We start from the raw sequence: 20,290 nt of genomic DNA on the forward strand, positions 1-20,290 counted from the left end.
AATATTGCAAAATGTGCTTTCACCGAAAAGCTATTTTAAAATCGGACATAGCGAGTGCATAGAGGAGTTCTGTATCTATAATTCTTAAAATAATTGTTATGTTTTTTGTGAACGTTTATCATGAGTAATTAAGTAAATTCACCGGAAGTTTGCGGGGGGTATGCTAGTTCTGAACGTCACATGCTAATGTAAAAAGCTGGTTTTTGATATAAATATGAACTTGATTGAACAAAACATGCATGTATTGTATAACATAATGTCCTAAGATTGTCATCTGATGAAGATCATCAAAGGTTAGTGCTGCATTTAGCTGTGGTTTGGGTTTATGTGACATTATATGCTAGCTTGAAAAATGGGTGTCTGATTATTTCTGGCTGGGTACTCTGCTGACATAATCTAATGTTTTGCTTTCGTTGTAAAGCCTTTTTGAAATCGGACAGTGTGGTTAGATTAACGAGAGTCTTGTCTTTAAAATGGTGTAAAATAGTAATATGTTTGAGAACTTGAAGTAATAGCATTTCTAAGGTATTTGAATAACGCGCCACGGGATTCCACTGGCTGTTACGTAGGTGGGACGAAATCGTCCCACTGGCCCTAGAGAAGTTAATCTAACCACATTGTCCGATTTCAAAAAGGCTTTACAGCGAAAGCAAAACATTAGATTATGTTAGGAGAGTACATAGACACAAATAATCACACAGCCATTTTCCAAGCAAGGGTATATGTCACAGAAACCGAAAACACAGCTAAATTATGCACTAACCTTTGACGATCTTCATCAGATGACACTACTAGGACATTATGTTACACAATACATGTATGTTTTGTTCGATAAAGTTCATATTTATATCCAAAAACAGCATTATACATTGGCGCTTGATGTTCAGAAAATGTATATCCCACCAAAAACTTCCGGTGAATTTACAAAAATACTCATCATAAACGTTGACAAAATACATAACAAACATTTTAAGAATTATAGATAGACTACTCCTTTATGCAACCGCTGTGTCAGATTTTAAAATAGCTTTACGGAGAAAGCACATTTTTCAATATTCTGAGTACATAGCTCAGGCATCACGGCTAGCTATTCAGACACCCGCCAACTTCGGTCTCACCTAAACTCAGAATTAGTATTAGAAATATTGTATTACCTTTGCTGATCTTCGTCAGAATGCACTCCCAGGACTGCTACTTCCACAACAAATGTTGTTTTTGTTCGAAATAATCCATAGTTATGTCCAAATACCTCCGTTTTGTTCGTGCATTCAGGTCACTATCCAAAGGGTAACGCGCGAGCACAATTCGAGACACAAAAAGTCCAAATGTTCCATTACCGTACTTAGAAGCATGTCAAACGCTGTTTAAAATCAATTTTTATGGTATTTTTAACGTAACATTGCGATAATATTCCAACCGGACAATAGTGTATTCATTCAAGGAGGAAAATAAAAAACAACGTGCTCGCAGGAACGCGCATATCCAATCTCTTTGTCCTCAGGCAGACCACTCAGAAACTGAGCTACTATACTCTGCCCAGAGACAGGAGAAGGCTCAATCCACTTTCTGAAGGCTTTAGACAGCCAATGGAAGCCTTAGACAGTGCAACGTAAAAGCACAGATAGTGAAAGTTTTGAAAGGGACTAGAAAGAAGAACTACATTTCTCAGAGCCTCCACTTCCTGGTTGACTTTTTCTCAGGTTTTTGCCTGCCATATGAGTTATGTTATACTCACAGACACCATTCAAACAGTTTTAGAAACTTCAGAGTGTTCTCTATCCAAACTAATAATAGGCAAATATTCGACTCTGGGCCCGAGTAGTAGGCTGTTTAATTTGGGTACGTTTTTCATCCGGCCGTGAAAATACTGCCCCCTATAGCGAAGAGGTTAAAACAGTTTGGAGATGATGGGAAAATGATTAGTCTAAAGGAGATGACACAATAGTACACCTGACACATGACTGAATCCAAACATTACACTGATTGATTTGATATGCATTTTACATTTACTGTACTATTTGCCGCATTTGTTGATAATGTGATAAGAATAGTCTTGGAAAATTTGGGGTAGGTGCAACATTACAGAGACGTAATTTATAGATTGGCAGGTAAGGGTGCTCGAGTGACTAGATGTACTTTACCATTTAGCAATCATATTTGCCACCAATGCTTCTTATAGGACACATCACTGCACACTATACTCCTCTGTAAACGGGTCATCTCGGTATACCCGTCGCAAGACCCACTGGTTGATGCTTATTTATAAAACCCTCTTAGGCCCAGGGGCGGAAATCCCGGGGGGGACGGAGGGGACACGACCCCCCCATCCTGGGAAAAATATGATTTGTCCCCCCCAATATATCACTGAAACCTAACTATGTAATTTAAATAATATTAATAATACGCAATGAAAGCAATTGTGCTGATTATAGACACTTAATAGCGCGTTTTTAAGTTTCAAAAGATTGCGACCCCCCCACCCTTTGCCTCACAATGGTTTGATCCACTGCCAATTCCTTAGTTGGCAAGGTAACAGAGGGGTCGTATCTACTGTCTGAAAGGCACTCAATGAACGTAACTGACGTGAGGTTAATCCAGTCAATCACACACACACACTAGCTGAATATGCAGAGCTAGCGCACAAATATTAACTATTAAGCTAGCTAGTACCTATTCCATTTATGTGGCCTTGTCAAAAATGTAATCTTTGCTATCATCAATTTATTCCAAGATCAGCATGCAGATGATGTAAGTTAGTGCTTCAAAGTCCCTGTGATAAGGTTAGCGATAAACTGAAGTCCAAACTGAACAGAACTACACTCTTTTCTACCATTGTCTTAAATATATTTAATGGTCTCATTGTCGCAAGGGTACTTTTATTTATTTATTTTATTTCACCTTTATTTAACCCGGGTAGCAAAGATTATAGCAAACACCACTGAAACGGAATTGGTGCTCACTAGCTTTGCAAATTCAGCTATTGTTGGAAGCCAGCTAATATGAAACAAACTATTAAAATTACAGAAGGTTGCAGAATATGTTGTGTAAATGGTGAACTCATACAGCTGTCAACTCTTATCATTTTAATCCGTTTCACATTTGCTAGCTACCTTTTAGATCGAAGCCCAAATAGAATGAGAAAAGATAAGATGATAGAAGCCCATCTCCTACTCTAAATAACCTACACACTGTGTGTGTGTAGCCAGCCAGCCAGGTAGAAAAATGGCAGAAAAATAAAAGACGGACATCAGAGTATTTTTCAGTACACCAAAACGCAAAGTAAGAACCCTAGTAGCCTAATATCTCAAAGACTAGTTGATAAAATGTTAAACTGGTGACTGAGCTAAGATTTGTTAAAGGCAATGGTATTGCTGTTGTGATTAGTTGTGTAGTTTTGGGTACCGGTAGTTAGGAGTACGGCAAACACCTTATTTCTTTGGTTCCTCAATATACATTTACCATATTACAATGTAGGCTATGTGTTACAGCACTACTTTTGGTGTCCCCCTCAGGAATTGCTCTTGAGAAAATTTCATGCAATTGTCCCCTCCAAAGTTGCTATCAGATTTTCGCCCCTGCTTAGGCTTCACTCCCCGCTATCTGAAATATCTACTGCTGCCCTCATCCTCCACATACAACACCCGTTCTGCCAGTCACGTTCTGTTAAAGGTCCCCGAAGCACACACATCCCTGGGTCGCTCGTATTTTCAGTTCGCTGCAGCTAGCGACTGGAATTAGCTGCAACAAACACTCAAACTGGACAGTTTTACCTCAATCTCTTCATTCAAAGACTCAGTCATGGACACTTACTGACAGTTGTGGCTGCTTTGCATGATGTATTGTTGTCTCTACCTTCTTGCCCTTTGTGCTGTTGTCTGTGCTGTTTGTACCCTGTTTTGTGCTGCTACCATGTTGTGTTGCTGCCATGTGCTGCATAACCATGTTGTCATGTTGTGTTGCTACCATGCTGTGTTGGCATGTGTTGCTGCCATGCTACAGTATCTTGTCTTAGGTCTCTCTTCATGAAGTGTTGTCTCTCGTCGTGATGTGTGTTTTGTCGTATATTTGTATTTATTTTATTTATATTTTTAATTCCAGCCCCCGTCCTCACAGTTGGCCTTTTGCCTTTTGGTAGGCGTCATTGTATAAGAATTTGTTCTTGCGTAGTCAAATTAAAAGGTTAAATAAAATAAAATAAACAGAAGACAAACAAATTGACTAAGAGGACTAACTGGTGTCTCCAAGTGGCCACACCCCTCCAAAGTGTACACAGTTCAGAAGTAATTTTGATGTTGTTTTATGACTGAAAGAAGAGTCTTCAACAATAAGGTGTTTTTTTTGCTCTGCTATCTGTGCCTTAACAACACTTGTAGTTGTTTTGATTTGAAAAACAGCCCTTCATCCCCATGATCACACAATTACTGTTGTTTACGCGATCCAAAAACAGTCCATTATAAATCACAGTCTGGGTCAGGTCGGCATCATTTGAAAGCTTTTTCTATTGCCAACATGACTAGCTTAATTATAAAATACGATATTACAATGGTAGGCATTCAGATTTCTTCATAATACAAACACAGGCTCATTCTGTTCAGGACAACCCAGGTTATAATGTAATGTACTCTTGTAACTGTACATCAAAGATAGTGATCATTAACCTTGACACTGTACATTAAATGAGGTTTATGATATAAGGCAGAAATGCGAAGTGCACATTTGGACTCACAGGTGTTTGGCTTGCTTGTATGACATCAAAGCGGTATTTATTATCCTCAACATCTGATATTTCAATAAACATCGTCTTCTTAATTTACTGTATTTCCCTTACTTTTGTTTTGCAAAAGTTGCCCAATTAGCGGGAGGGATGGGGGCAACTTGTTGCCCCGCTTGGTGCTCAAGTTCAGAATGGCTGTCAGTCAAAACCCCTACAGAGCCTTGAAGTGGAAACCCTGAGCTCTGATGTCATGTATAGCATGTTACTGTACAGCCACTGAGATACAACTTAGGCACTTATCAGTGTCCAAATCTGACATTTTCATTGCAGTGGAGTACTCCTTTAACTCAACACATGGTACAAGTGTAAAGGGCTAAGAACTATTTTAATTCAAAACCATTTAAGTAAATTTATTGTAGACATTACTAATTGAGAATCCTACAAATGGACATGACTGACAGTTCACCGTTTACAGGTTGCACAGTTGGAGAAGCTACAATTACAGTTCACTCCAAAATCTAAGTTTTCAGATGTTTTCAGACCTCAAAAGTGGTGTTATAGAGTCCAGTGCTCTGCTCTTGTAGCCATCTCTCTAACAGTAGTAAATATATGGTTATTTGAGTGGAGTACTCCTTTAACTCAACACATGCTATAAATTCTTCTTGTGACGTGGTGAGGTTGGACCCAGGAGCAGAGAAGAGACCAGATGAGGAATCAGTGTTTAAGGATAAACATAAATACTTGACTGAGGACCGGTAACCGAAGGATCACAGGAACACTGGAAAAACAACGAACACTATGTCTCGAAAACTTACTCAAGAGACAACCGCACACAGCAAAACAATTCAAGCTTCTTCAAAGGAAACCAGAAAACACACCTCTTTTAACAGGGAAATCATAATGAGTAATAGGACACACCGGAGTGTCATTAATGTCTCTAGGGCGGTCTCTGCCGCCCCCTGGTAACAGGTGGAACCATGACACTTCTAACATCCACACACAGCAACATTTTCTCAGTTTATGATATAGCATAACTGAATGCCACTGTGCATTCCTCTTGTTATTTCCTTGTAATATGTTTTCCACCTTTATAAACATGTTGACACAACAAGGTTATAGCTGGTTGGTGACCTGTGTTTAACTCTGACAGAAACTGAAACCAAGACAGAGGTGAAGAAGATCATGGAATGTGTCAAAAGCAAACTTGATGATCTGCCTTCTACAAAACTCATTGACTTCCTCAGGTAAGCATTTTTAAATGTGAAGAGAAAACACTTGGATAAAGACTCATACAGGCCACGAAATTGCTTTAATTGTTTTCGTCTTTCATTTCTAACAGAGGTAAGATCCAAACATTGGAGAAAGACAAAAAAGAGATAGTGGGTGTTTTTGGGAAGACTGGAGCTGGTAAGAGCGTCTTGATTAACACCATCTTGGGTGAGCCAAAATTGCTGCCCTCTGGAAACCAAGGGGCATGCACCTCGGTCATGATTCAGGTGGAGGCCAATATGACAGACTCGAAGTATATCGCAGAGATTGAGTTCATGACAGAGGAGGTAAGAGCATCTGTTTATATCCTAATCTCACAATGTTTTGGAAGTGGTGTCATGAGGAATAGTAAAATTCATTAAAAGCTTCTTTGAAACATATCAATGCAACTAAAACTTAGATCTGAATCTGAGTCATTGACCCAATATACACCTTGTATTAAAAGAAGAAGAAACAATATAAGAAACAATAATACAATGTATCTCGCTATAAGAACTGGTCCTCTTCAATTTTAATTCCATGTTGCACATCAAAATATTTAAGGGAATATCCAATGGTTTGCTATGCCCATACAGTCATGCCAAGCATACGGATGTCTTGAATTGGAGGGAAAAGTTAGATCTGAACACAGTTGTAATTGCAAGTAATACCAGGTGTAATTGCAATTACTGTACATGCAAGGCCAATGTTTGGAATCTTATCCTATCTCAGCTGTTCTTCAACGTCGTAAATCCTTGTAGTCTGCACAAACCCAGACTTTACTTGATGAATCATCCATACACAAATTGGCTCAATTATTTATTTACTAGCTAATTACACAATTACAGAATATATAAAACATCCTAATATTATACAGTAAATACCGTCCCTAGAAGACTTAACAAAACATGACAGTTTGGTTACAACACGGTAGAAACAGAGAGAAAAGGGGGGAAGGAACGGAGACAAAGGAATGGGTCTCTAGGAGAATGGGGAACCTCCGCTCACGGAAATACAAATACATATGTCACTAATAAATCTCTCATTTGAAAAAGTAATGCAATGTATTTACGTGAAGCTGGCTTAGATAGCTGGTCAATGTGGTAAGACTGGTTTGCCAAGTAGAGATCGCCATTGTCCTTTGTAGAGTCTTCCGGGTCGTGGTGTGAGAGGTTCATCTCACTTTATAGATGCTTCTGCATTGTCGTCAGTGTTCTTGGACTAGACTTGCACACATTTTCAGCTGCAGACTGATATAGGCTGTAGTCTAGGATTCACTTCTTTAGTGATCAATAGTTCAGAGTTCGGCGCTCCACGTTGTCTGGTATTTTGTTAGAGTTGTAGTTTCAAACCATTTGTAACACCCGGATTACACCGTGTGTAGACTGGCCTAATAGAAATTCAACCATTTCAAACATGTGGAGCAAGCTCTCACGTTCTTTCTGGAATTAGAAATTCAACCATTTGCAACCTTAGCTTACACCGTGGTTTACGTGGTCTGGTGGGAATTGCGTCACGGGGGCTTTTATATTTGGATAGTAAAGGGTCCGTCTCATCATGTTTGTGCCCACCTGGGCGTGGCAACTGACTATGCATAAGTTACCATAAAACAACCCATTCTCATTTAGAAGACTAAATCACATTGTTATCTTTTCAAAAGTATTCTTAATCATTCATCTTATACAACATTCAGATGTAAACCTGACAGCTGGGAAATTAAGAGATACTGTTAAGTTGTCCTACTGTCTTTCATGATGTCACAAAATGAAAAAAGAATTGACATGGTCGTTTTTGCATACCCCGATCGTTTGCCACATCCTCTATGTTGGAAATATTGTTCATTCATTGTAGGATGTTGGAGTTTTGGCGGGAAGGGTCTCTGTTAAAAAAGTCTCCTCTCTCCTCTCTTTCTGCATAACCAGGGGGAGAGAGAGTCTCGGCCAGGAATTTATGACCTATCGTAAAGTCATAAAACGCCCCCCCCCCTAACAGCCAATCCACTGAAAGGGGCGAGCAGGCCCCTCTGGTGGTTCAATCTTGGTATTATTCTGCATGTTGCAACCCACCATAAAAATGACCCCGAGATGTCCTGGTTGGGGATCACCATTGCTGTCCCCCTCTGGTGGTTTACCCTGGGAGGATTTCTGCAAGCTGCTGGCAGCTCCAAGGATGGGCCGAGGATGTCCGGGTTGGGCATCGCCATTTCGGACACGTCGTCTGGTCTTCCAGGCTGATAGATCTGGCCAGTAACTTAGGCAGATGTTAGCAACGCACGCACACACACTCACAAAATACATAATTACATGCAAATGAGCGGCATTGTGGTACTAACTGATGGTTGTATGGGGAAGTTGTCTATGGTTCTATCACTTCCTAAGTGTCAAAGAAAACGAAACAAAATGAATAGAAGCATAAACAAAAGAGATACAAAATATAGTTATCACACCTTAATCATCTAATTGGACTGTATTCTATAAACGTCCATGGTCTTGGCTAAATGACTATCATGGCATTGTGTCTAATGTCATGTCTACGGTTTTCCTACTTAGTGGTGTTGCTTAGGCACTATCCCAAGTTTATAACTACATGATACGTCTACAGCTGTAAGGCACTCGTTTTGGGAAGTCTACAGGGATAACCTATGGACTTCTGGGGAGAAACTGTGAGTACGGTAGCTGTAGGGTCAAAGGCCTCAGGGTAAATTTTCAACTTTACCCAGGCTGGCGTTTTGCTCAGACCCTTAAGTGATCCTAGCATAAATCCTCTTTGAATGTTCCATTGTTCATGTGCGTTTATGCTTACATAAGCACGCATGCCAATGGAATAAAACCAAGTATCCTGGTAGACTACAACTTCTTCAGAATGAGTCTGACGTGATCAGGTAATTTTCAGGTCAATGCCTGGAGGTCAGTAAGAGTTGTCGAGTGAGTCTGTAGTGGTTTTACTACAAGTCATTGTGTCTTCCACCATTGTAGTGGCGATAGGTATGAAGAAGTTTATTTCATACCTATGTTATCCACGGAGGAGCTAACCTCACTACGGAAGTACTTTATAAGCACTGAACCAGTCGCATGCGGTGTGATCATGGTTCATGACTTCTAATAACTTTCCTCCTGAATTGAGGGTTCTATTTATTAGTGTCATGTGTGTTAACCATCGGAAGAGTGTTTTGGAGATTCCCTTCCACGTGTTGCAATCTGAGTGACTCCTAACTACTCTGTCGCTGTTGTCAAGGGTAATTTGACTTGTTAGGTCTCTAACCTTCTTACTGATTGTTGCTGGACTGGACCAGGTATCCTACTGATTTATTCTGAAATGTTATCCTACCGGAATAAATGATTAGAGCACTTTACTAGTTGCGTTGTAGTTGAAACTACACATGGCAAGGAATGATTATTGTTGCCGTTTGTTTTGGAGGTGGAAAGTCCACTGGACTTCGTTTACGACCAGTGTGGTACACCTCAGTGATATCTCAGATGTGTTCTAAGTTATCCCCGTCGAGGGGTCTGTCCGCTCCTCTGTTGTCATGGGGAAGTTTAGATTTGTTTCCTGCTCTGGCGGCCTCGTCCAGTATTGCACGTAGTCTCGACCTCCCACACCCCCACCCCACCCCACCGGCCTCGGGAACCCCACACCAGCGGTTGGTTTGGGTATCCAAGGCACAAACTAAAGGTTTGTACCCTGTGTACGAGTTGTCAGCAACCACGTAGGTTGTAGGTTCGGTTTTAACCATTCAACCAAATCTCCTGGTGTTTGTGCATTCAAATGCTTAGTGGCTGTCGAGGCCTGTCAGTCACCACAGCGTCCGCATGTGGCGACAGTTCCAGTACCTGCGAACTGAGATGAGGATATGGTTTTGCGATATGGCAGTGTTTCACCAGTGGAAATCATCGGGTCAGTTGTGGGACTGACGGCGTTAGATTCATTGTAAGGGGTTTCAGTCCCCCTCAAAGCGGAAAATGTATCAACAGAAGCTGCGCGTTGATGCTTTTAATCCTGAGATAGCCGCAGTGCTTGCGGAAGTGTCTGAAGGACAAGAGAAGTTAATCTCAGCAATAGTATCGCGTGACTCCATGGTGGCGGGAAGTTGGTCAGAGACTGCTGGCTCGAAATCATATAAAGACTTGTCAATCAGGTTTGCTGATTGAATGTGACAAGATATCGTAATATCTCCTTGGGTCAGATGCTGCACTGAGAAGTGTCGAGACATCTCTTTCAAAAGGGGTTCTTCTGATAGATGGTCCTTGTGGGTGACTGTTGCAGTCAGCAGTAGGAGACGACATTATGGTCCGTGGAGACAGCACAGGTGCCTGTGACCATACTTGGTTGGTCTTCCAATCCATCAGAGGGATCAAACGATCCTTCAAGTCTGTTTCGAGTAGCAGTGGTTCAGATTTGAGGCTGATAACATACACAGCGTGAACAAGCGATACGTCTTAGAATCGTAGTTTCAGCATGAGTCGCATTGAGAGGCGAGGTAGCCTGAGTGAAACCTCGAAGGAAAGTATCACATCGTTCTGTTTTCAACAAACGTTTAGCTGGGTTCAAAGCCCTTTTGAGATCATCGAACAACGTTTGAGAGATGAGCAACATGGTAGTTCCTGGATCAATTAGTGCATGACAGGTTAAGCAGTCCTCCAGGACTGTTTCCAGGTATGGGCGCCTTGAGTTATGATATACCCCACAAAGTAGGGCCCTACAGAAGTTGTGAAGTGGGGATATATGTTCGACAGAAACATTTGAATGGTTACAGCTCTTCCATTCCTGTTTCAGTGAGTAGGCCAAAGTAAGCTGAATGAAGCCTATGATAGTAAGCTTGTGGGTGTACATTCCAAGCTTGTTTGACAGTGTTAGCGAGTCGCAGAACCACTGAATTCTATTTTCAAAGCTGTGGCAAGTTTAGAGTAGTTGTTTTGCACGTGTTGCTGTTGGATACAAATGAACCTTATCATGTGACTATTCAACAATCACTTTAACAGGTAAAGTCTGTCAGCACCCGTAGCGTTTGGGTAGCCATCCATTGCATCCTCCATGTCTGCTAGGAACATCTCAGTGTCGTTTGGCTGGCCTGGAACGGGGTCAAAGTTGTGGAAGTTTGACAAGTTTGTCAAAGCGTTCCCTGCCAAGTGCGCAGGGAGCATCTACTTCATCCTGTGGAGGATAATGGGCCGGAAGGCCAAGAGGTGAAGCGTAGCTTTGGCAGCGAGGTTGCGCCATATTACCCTGAGCCAAACAGCCAAGAGGGGAAGACTGAGGGACAACTGCAAGAGACAAAGTCTGAAACCTTCTGTCGTCTTCACTCCTCTAAGAACCGAGCTCTGGTTGCGGGCTAGGTTGCTCTGTTGGGTAGTCATGCTGTAGCGCGGGACTGTTCTGGAATTCCTCCAGATGGTACCTAAGGGTGGTATTCTGCTGCATAGCAGAGTCCACTTGGGCGCTTAGAGTACTTATTTCAGACACGCTGGTGTCGCACTTGCGTTATTCGGCCTCATACTTATTTGACATGGTTTGCAGGTAGAGGTCTCGAGTATGGAGTGAGAGTTTCAGTAATGAGATTTCCTCCGCATGCTTAGAAATCAATATTTCCATCTTCATCACCTGAGTTCTCTCATCATTCAATTGGTCAGCGACTTCAATGGGATCTGCTGATTTGTCATCCAACTTGGTCATTGTGTTCATTAACTGATCGTCTTTGGTCTGCAGCATTTGGACTAGAACATTGTTACTTTGAGTAACGTTCAACAAAACTACATGCATGTTATCAAGTTGCAAGCTCTTGTTTGTAGATAACTCGTCAGATTTATCTAGTTTGGTGTGTACTTCGTCATATTTAGTTTTGCTAAATCGAGTTGCTCCTGTAGAAGACGATTTTGTTCCTGTAGAAGATGATTTTGTTGAAGCGTTTGTGCTCATTCGTCGTCATACATTTTTGCAATTACTTTTAATTGTTCAGTTTCAAACGCAGTTCCACTGTTAGCAGCATTTCCTGTTTTTGTCGTTAGTTTCCCAGTTCTCTCCACCTGTCCCTTTATGTCTACCACTTCCTGCCCGTGCTTCAGCTGTGCACCGCTGTATTGGACCAAAGCCAATCTCGGATGGCAGTACATCAGGGCTAAACTGGAGAGTACCTTTACAAGGTGCGCCCGATGGTTGATTTTGGAGAGCGTTTGTAGCGATTTCCACTGTTTTTATTCAAATGGGTAGTTAGGGTTGCTATCGCTGCTGAGGTCAGCAATCAATCCGTTTATGAGTGAGGGTCCACTAATTAGCGGGGGGGTGGGGGAATTTATGTAGGCTTATGAAAGTTGTCGTAAAGTCATAAAGCTGCCCCCCACCTAACAGGGGGGGGGGGGTTGTTCACATCTCTGCTGCCTAGCCAATCCACTGAAAGGGGTGAGAGTCATGACAACACTACACATTCACACCTCATCCCTAGGTGCAGTAGCAACCGGGTCCAGGTCTTGTGCCAGGCTTGTCGATTATCATAACACAAAATCCCCATCAACATCTGTCTGTTTAAGCTAGAGATGCATGGGCTGTGTCTCAATCCACTTTATCCGGCGATGTCAGTTTTCTGCATCTTCGGTGGAAGAGCTACAACAGTGCTAGCCATACCAGAAGACATCCGAAAATCGGTCTTCTCTCGAAAACGTCTGTAGCGTCTGAACGGTTTGGGCTAAAAACTCAACAGTGTTCTCCGGTTTGCTCTACCACCCCCACAAGCTTCACAGGACTCATCTGAAGTCGGTACCGCCGATGTGCCAGCTAATGTTTTTATACCTACAGCAGTCAAAAAATAAAGGAAGAAGAATGCTAAATGATCCATGGTATGACCATCTAAAAACAACTCTATATGGCCTGGGACCCCTAGACATTGCATTGCTAGTGTTGCGTAAGAAGTAAGCTGGCTAGGTGGTTTCGTAGCACTTAGCTGGAAAATAGTGACACAGCATGTATTACACATTTGTTATGGTTTTACATTTTTATTAGGAATGGAAAGAGGAGCTAGAATCCATCTTCAGAGACAGATCTTATAAGGATGGAAATGAAGATCAGGAAATGGATGACGACGATGATGACATTGATGATGAAAATATATCAGCTTTGTATGGAAAAGCTGGAAGTGGGGCAACCTTAGAAGAATTAACGGACAGGAAGCACTTCAGAGAAGTTCCAGAGTTCCATTTATCAGTCAAGAAAATATTTAAATGTAACACAGTAAGTTAGTGTCATGCAAGTTCACTTCCGTGAAGATTGTGTGCTTTTGTGAAAAAATAATATGGATAAGAAAATCATTTTAGGTCGGCAACCAGGTCTGATTGCAAATGATTTTTGCCAAAGTGTTATTTTAAGATATTTTGTTTTTCATCAATGCATGTAATGATGCTTTATTACAATTGCAGGCTGAAGAACTCTCTGAAAAGATAACTTGTTACACACGGAGTGACACACAGAGTGATACATTTAAAAGACAGTATTGGCCGCTTGTGAAGTGTATAACCATCAAGGTGCCAAACTCCAAAGACCTGCTGGAGCATGTTGTGCTTGTTGATCTTCCAGGCAATGGAGACTGCAACAAGAGCAGAGATGAGATGTGGAAATCAGTAATTATTTACAAATCTTATTGATGATGATCCCATGTTCTGTTTAGAATTGTATTCATGCAACTTCTAATTTGGTTGGTGATAGATCAACATCATAGGTACAGGGGCAAATGACTGGCTATATCTATGTATCTTAGTTTATTTATATACAATTGATTAATATATACATATTATGTAGGCTTATGAAAGCTATATACAGTACATTCAGAAAGTATTTAGAACCCTTGAATGAAAACATTTCCTAATTAATTTACACACAATACCGCATAACGACAAAGCAAAAACAAGTTTTTAGAAATTTGTGCAAATTTATAAAGACAGAAATGCCTTATTTACATACGTACTCAGACCCTTTGCTATGGACTAGAAATTGAGCTCAGGTGCATTTTGTTTCCACTGATCATCCTTGAGATGTTTCTGCAACTTCATTCGAGTCCACCTGTGGTAAATTCAATTGATTGGACATGATTTGGAAAGGCACACACGTGCCTATATAAGGTCTCACAGTTGACAGTGCATTTCAAAGAAAAACCAAGCCATGAGGTCAAAGGCATTGTCCATAGAGCTCTGAGACAGGATTGTGTCGAGGCACAGATCTGGGGAAGGGTACCAAAACATTTCTGCAGCATTGAAGGTCCCCAAGGACACAGTGGCCTCCATCATTCTTAAATGAAAGAGGTTTGGAACCACCAAGACTCTTCCCAGAGCTAGCCGCCTGGCCAAACTGAGCAATTGGGAGAGAAGGGCCTTGGTCAGGAAGGTGACCAAGAACCCAATGGTCACTCTGTCAGAGCTGTAGAGTTCCAATCATATTAAACTTTGTCACAAGCGCCGAATACAACAATTGTAGACCTTACAGTGAAATGCTTACTTACAAGCTGTTACGGCTTGGTAATCGTGGAGGAGGAATGAGGCGCAGGAAGCAGCGATCACAGGGTAGTGGTGTTTTTAATATACACTCACCCAAAAAACAAATGTTCCCACACACAGGGGAGAAAATACATACGGCGTCCAACAACGTCGATATACACTCACACAAAAAACAAATGTTCCCACACACAGGGGAGAAAATACATACGGCGTCCAACAACGTCGACACGAACATAAGCCGTCTAACAAGAAACAGATCATTAATCCCGCACACGAACAGGAGCGGGCCAGCTAAACTAAATAGCCCCTCTAATGGCTAATTGACCACAGGTGTCACAAAATAAAAAAAGGGAAAAGCAAAAGGGAATCGGTGGCAGCTAATAGGCCGGTGACGACGACCGCCGAGCGCCACCCGAGCAGGAGGGGGCGCCACCGTCGGTGGGAATCGTGACAGTACCCCCCTCCTGACGCCGGCCTCGAGGTCGACCCGGAGGGCGAGGCGCAGGGCGATCCGGACGGAGGTGGTGGAACTCCCTCAACATAGATGGGTCCAGGACGTCCGCCGCCGGCACCCAGCACCTCTCCTCCGGGCCGTACCCCTCCCAGTCCACGAGGTACTGTAGGCCCCTCGCCCGGCGTCTCGAGTCCAGAATGGCCCGTACTCTGTACGCCGGGGACCCCCCGAGGTCCAGAGGGGGCGGAGGGACCTCCGGCACCTCATCTTCGTGAAGGGGACCAGCTACCACCGGCCTGAGGAGAGACACATGAAACGAGGGGTTAATACGGTAATAGGAAGGGAGTTGCAACCGATAACACACCACGTTTATCCTCCTCAGGACTTTGAAGGGCCCCACATACTGCGGCCCCAGCTTCCGGCAGGGCACGCGGAGGGGCAGGTTCCGGGTCGAGAGCCAGACCCTGTCTCCCGGTGCGAACACGGGCGCCTCACTGCGGTGGCGGTCAGCACTCCTCTTCTGCCGCGCACTGGCCTCCTTTAGTGAGTCCTGGACGGCTCTCCAGGTCTCCTTGGAGTGCTGGACCCAGTCCTCCACCGCAGGAGCCTCGGTCTGACTCCGGTGCCATGGTGCCAGGACCGGCTGGTAACCTAACACACACTGAAAGGGTGATATGTTAGTAGAGGAGTGGCGAAGTGAGTTCTGGGCTAATTCAGCCCAGGGAATATACCTCGCCCACTTCCCTGGCCGGTCCTGGCAATACGACCTCAGGAACCTGCCCACCTCCTGGTTCACCCTCTCCGCCTGCCCATTGCTCTCGGGGTGATAACCGGAGGTCAAACTGACCGAGACCCCCAGCCGCTCCATAAACGCTCTCCAGACCCTGGATGTGAACTGGGAACCTCGATCAGAGACAATGTCCTCCGGCACCCCGTAGTGCCGGAAGACGTGGGTAAATAGGGCCTCCGCAGTCTGCAGGGCCGTAGGGAGACTGGGCAATGGGAGGAGACGGCAGGACTTAGAGAACCGATCCACAACCACCAGAATCGCCGTGTTCCCCTGAGAGGGGGGAAGATCTGTCAGGAAGTCAATGGACAGGTGCGACCATGGTCGTTGTGGAACGGGGAGGGGCTGTAACTTCCCTCTTGGTAGATGCCTAGGAGCCTTACTCTGGGCACACACCGAACAGGAAGAGACATAGGACCTCACGTCCTTAGCTAAGGTGGGCCACCAGTACTTCCCCCTTAGACTCCCCACTGTCCTCGCCTCACCAGGATGACCCGCAGTAGGTAGCGTGTGCGCCCACCAAATCAAACGATCACGAACACCGAGCGGCACATACATGCGCCCCACGGGCACCTGCGCAGGCGCAGGTTCCAACACCAATGCCCGCTCGATGTCCGCGTCCACCTCCCATACCACAGGTGCCACCAGCCTAGACGCTGGAATGATGGGAGTTGGATCGATGGGCCGGTCCTCCGTGTCATAGAGACGGGACAGCGCGCCGGCCTTAGTATTCAGAGAACCCGGTCTATAGGAGATGGTAAACCTAAACCGGGCGAAGAACATGGCCCACCTCGCCTGACGTGGATTCAGTCTCCTCGCTGCCCGGATGTACTCCAGGTTTCGGTGGTCGGTCCAGATGAGAAAGGGGTGTTTAGCCCCCTCAAGCCAGTGCCGCCACACCCTCAAAGCTTTAACCACTGCTAGCAACTCCCTGTCCCCCACATCGTAGTTACGCTCCGCCGAACTGAGCTTCTTCGAAAAGAAAGCGCAGGGGCGGAGTTTCAATGGCGCACCCGAGCGCTGTGATAGCACGGCACCCACCCCAGCCTCGGCTGCGTCCACCTCCACTACGAACGCTAAAGACGGGTCCGGGTGCACCAACACGGGTGCGTCGGTGAACAGCGTCTTCAACTTCTTGAAGGCTCTGTCCGCCTCCGTCGACCATCGCAAAAAACAAATGTTCCCACACACAGGGGAGAAAATACATACGGCGTCCAACAACGTCGACACGAACATAAGCCGTCTAACAAGAAACAGATCATTAATCCCGCACACGAACAGGAGCGGACCAGCTAAACTAAATAGCCCCTCTAATGGCTAATTGACCACAGGTGTCACAAAATAAAAAAAGGGAAAAGCAAAAGGGAATCGGTGGCAGCTAATAGGCCGGTGACGACGACCGCCGAGCGCCACCCGAGCAGGAGGGGGCGCCACCGTCGGTGGGAATCGTGACAGTACCCCCCTCCTGACGCCGGCCTCGAGGTCGACCCGGAGGGCGAGGCGCAGGGCGATCCGTCGGTGGGAATCGTGACACAAGCCCTTAACCAACAGTGCAGTTCAAGGAGTTTTAAGAAAATATTTACCAAATAAACTAGAGTAAAACATTTTTTTTTTAAATTATATAAAAAGTAACACAATAACGTAACAATAACGAGGATATATACAGGGGTACAGGTACCGAGTCAGTGTATAGGTTAGTTGAGGTAATTTGTACATGTAGGTTGGGGTGAAGTGACTGTGGTTAGACCGTTGGACTTGTAATCGAAAGGTTGCAAGATCGAATCCCCGAGCTGACAAGGTAAAAATCTGTTGTTCTGCCCCTGAACAAGGCAGTTAACCCACCTTTCCTAGGCCGTCATTGAAAATAAGAATTTGTTCTTAACTGACTTGCCTAGTTAAATAAAGGTAAAAAAAATATAAGAATAAACAGCGAGTAGCAGCAGTGTACAAAACAGATGGGGGGGGTCAATATAATAGTTGATTAATTGTTCAGTCTTATGGCTTGGGGGTAGAAGCTGTTAAGGAGTCTTTTGGTCCTAGACTTGGCGCTCCGGTACCGCTTGCCGTGCGGTAGCAGAGAAAAGATTCTAACTTGGGTGACTGGACATCGCCTATTATATGGGTCCTGGATGGAAGGAAGCTTGGCCCCAGTGATGTACTGAGCTGTACATACTACCCTCTGTAGCACCTTACGGTCAGATGCCGAGCAGTTGCCATACCAGGCGGTGATGCAACTGGTCAGGATGCTCTCGATTGTGCAGTTGTAGAACTTTGAGGATCTGGGGACCCATGCCAAATCTTTTCAGTCTCCTGAGGGGGAAAAGGTTTTGTTGTGCCCTCTTCACGACTGTCTTGGTGTGTTTGGACCGTGATAGTTCGTTGGTGATATGGACACCAAGGAACTTGAAACTCTGGACCCACTCTACTACAGCTCCGTTGATCTTAATGGGGACCTGTTTTCCTGTAGTCCACGGTCAGATCCTTTGTCTTGCTCACATTGAGGGAGAGGTTGTTGTCCTTGCACCACACTGCCAGTTCTCTGACCTCCTCCCTATAGGTTGTCTCATCGTCGTTGGTGATCAGGCCAACCACTGTTGTCTCGTCAGCAATCTTGATGGTGTTAGAGTCGTGTTTGGCCACGCTGTCATGGGTGAACAGAGAGTACAGGAGGGGACAAAGTACACACCCCTGAGGGGCCCCAGTGTTGAGGATCAGCGTGGCAGACATGTTGTTGCCTACCTTTACTACCTGGGGACGGCCTGTCAGGAAGTCCAGGATCCAGTTGCAGAGGGAGGTGTTTAGTCCCAGGGTCCTTAGCTTAGTGATGAGCTTTGTAGGCACTATGGTGTTGAATGCTGAGCTTAGTCAATGAACAGCATTCTCACATAGGTGTTGCTTTTGTCCAGGTGGGAAAGGGCAGTGTGGAGTGCAATTGAGATTGCATCATCTGTAGATCTGTTGGGCAAATTGCAGTCAAATTGCAGTCAGTCTAGGGTGCCCGGGAGGATGCTGTTGATGTGAGCCATGACCAGCCTTTCAAAGCACTTCATGGCAACCGACGTGAGTGCTATGGAGCAGTAATCATTTAGGCAGGTTACGTTCCCTTCCTTGGGTACAGGGACTATGGTGGTCTGCTTGAAACATGTAGGTATTACAGACTGTCAGGAAGAGGTTGAAAATGTCAGTGAAGACACTTGCCAATTGGTCCGTGCATGCTTTGAGTACACGTCCATCTGGCCCAGCAGCTTTGTGAATGTTGGCCAGTTTAAAGGTCTTGCTCACATCGGAACCGAGAGCGTTATCACAGTCATCCAGAACAGCTGGTGCTCTTGTGCGTGCTTCAGTGTTGCTTGCCTCGAAACGAGCATAAAAGGTTTTAGCTCATCTGGTTGGCTCGCGTCACTGAGCAGCTCGCGTCTGGGTTTCCCTTTGTATTCCGTAATAGTTTTCACGCCCTGCCACATCTGACGAGCGTCAGAGCCGGTGTAGTAGGATTCAATGTCAATTCTTATAAGCGTCCGGATTAGTGTCCCACTCCTTGAAAGCGGCAGCTCTAGTCTTTAGCTCGATGCGGATGTTGCCTGTAATCCATGGCTTCTGGTTGGGATATGTATGTACGGTCACTGTGGGGTCGACGTCATCGATGCACTTATTGATGAAGCCGATGACTGAGGTGGTACACTCCTCAATGCCATTGGATGAATCCCGGAACATATTCCAGTCTGTGCTAGCAAAGCAGTCCTGTAACGTAGCATCCGTGTCATCTGACCACTTCCGTATTGAGCGAGTCACTGGTTCTTCCTGCTTTAGTTTTTGCTTGTAAGCAGGAATCAGGAGGATAGAATTATGGTCAGATTAGCCAAATGCAGGGTGGGGAGAGCTTTGTATAAATCTCTGTGTGTGGAGTAAAGGTGGTCTCAATTTTTTTGCCCTCTGGTTGCACATGTGACATGCTGGTAAAAATGTGGCAAATCTGTTTTAGGTTTGCCTGCATTAAAGTCCCTGGCCACTAGGAGTGCCACTTCTGGATGAGCATTTTCTTGTTTGCTTATGGCCTTACAGAGTTGGTTGAGTGTGGTCTTAGTGCCAGCATCGGTCTGTGGTGGTAAACAGACAGCTACAAATAATATAGATGAGGACTCTTGATATATCATCATAAGGTACTTATCATGAGGTACTCTACCTCAGGCGAGCAATACCTCAAGACTTCTTTAATATTAGACATCACCCACCAGCTGTTATTGACAAAAAGACACTCCCACCCGCGTCTTACCAGACGTAGCTTCTGTTCTGCCGGTGAAAGGAAAATCCCGCAAGCTCTATATTATCCGTGTCGTCGTTCAGCCACGACTTGGTGAAACATAAGATATTACAGTTCTTAATGTCCCGTTGGCAGGATATTCATAATTGTAGGTCATCAATTTTAATTTTCCAATGATTGCATGTTAGCAAGTAGGACGGATGGCAGTGGGAGTTTACTTGCTCGCCTACGGATTCTCAGAAGGCAGCCCGATCTGCGTACTCTTTTCCTCCGTCTTTTCTTCACGGAAATGACGGGGATTTGGGCCTGTTCCTGGGAGAGCAGTATATCCTTCTCGTCGGACTCGTTAAAG

The 20,290-nt window shown here is 44.5% G+C and overlaps 1 protein-coding gene across 7 annotated transcripts in view; it reads left to right on the forward strand.

Moving 5' to 3' along the window:
- Positions 1 to 20,290, forward strand: part of LOC106606551 (nuclear GTPase SLIP-GC) — an 83,814-nt gene that overhangs the window by 21,368 nt on the left and 42,156 nt on the right. For all 7 annotated transcript variants that reach the window (XR_006770165.1, XR_006770166.1, XM_045719887.1 and 4 more), the window contains exons 9-12: positions 5,865 to 5,958; positions 6,054 to 6,270; positions 12,953 to 13,180; positions 13,366 to 13,566. Coding sequence is in view for 5 of the 7 variants with exons in the window: in XM_045719887.1 (XP_045575843.1) it covers positions 5,865 to 5,958; positions 6,054 to 6,270; positions 12,953 to 13,180; positions 13,366 to 13,566 (740 nt within the window). In the remaining 2 variants the exon portion in view is untranslated. The remainder of the gene's footprint in view (positions 1 to 5,864; positions 5,959 to 6,053; positions 6,271 to 12,952; positions 13,181 to 13,365; positions 13,567 to 20,290) is intronic.

This window comes from Salmo salar, chromosome ssa06, assembly GCF_905237065.1.
Source record: "Salmo salar chromosome ssa06, Ssal_v3.1, whole genome shotgun sequence".
Lineage (NCBI taxonomy): Eukaryota > Metazoa > Chordata > Actinopteri > Salmoniformes > Salmonidae > Salmo > Salmo salar.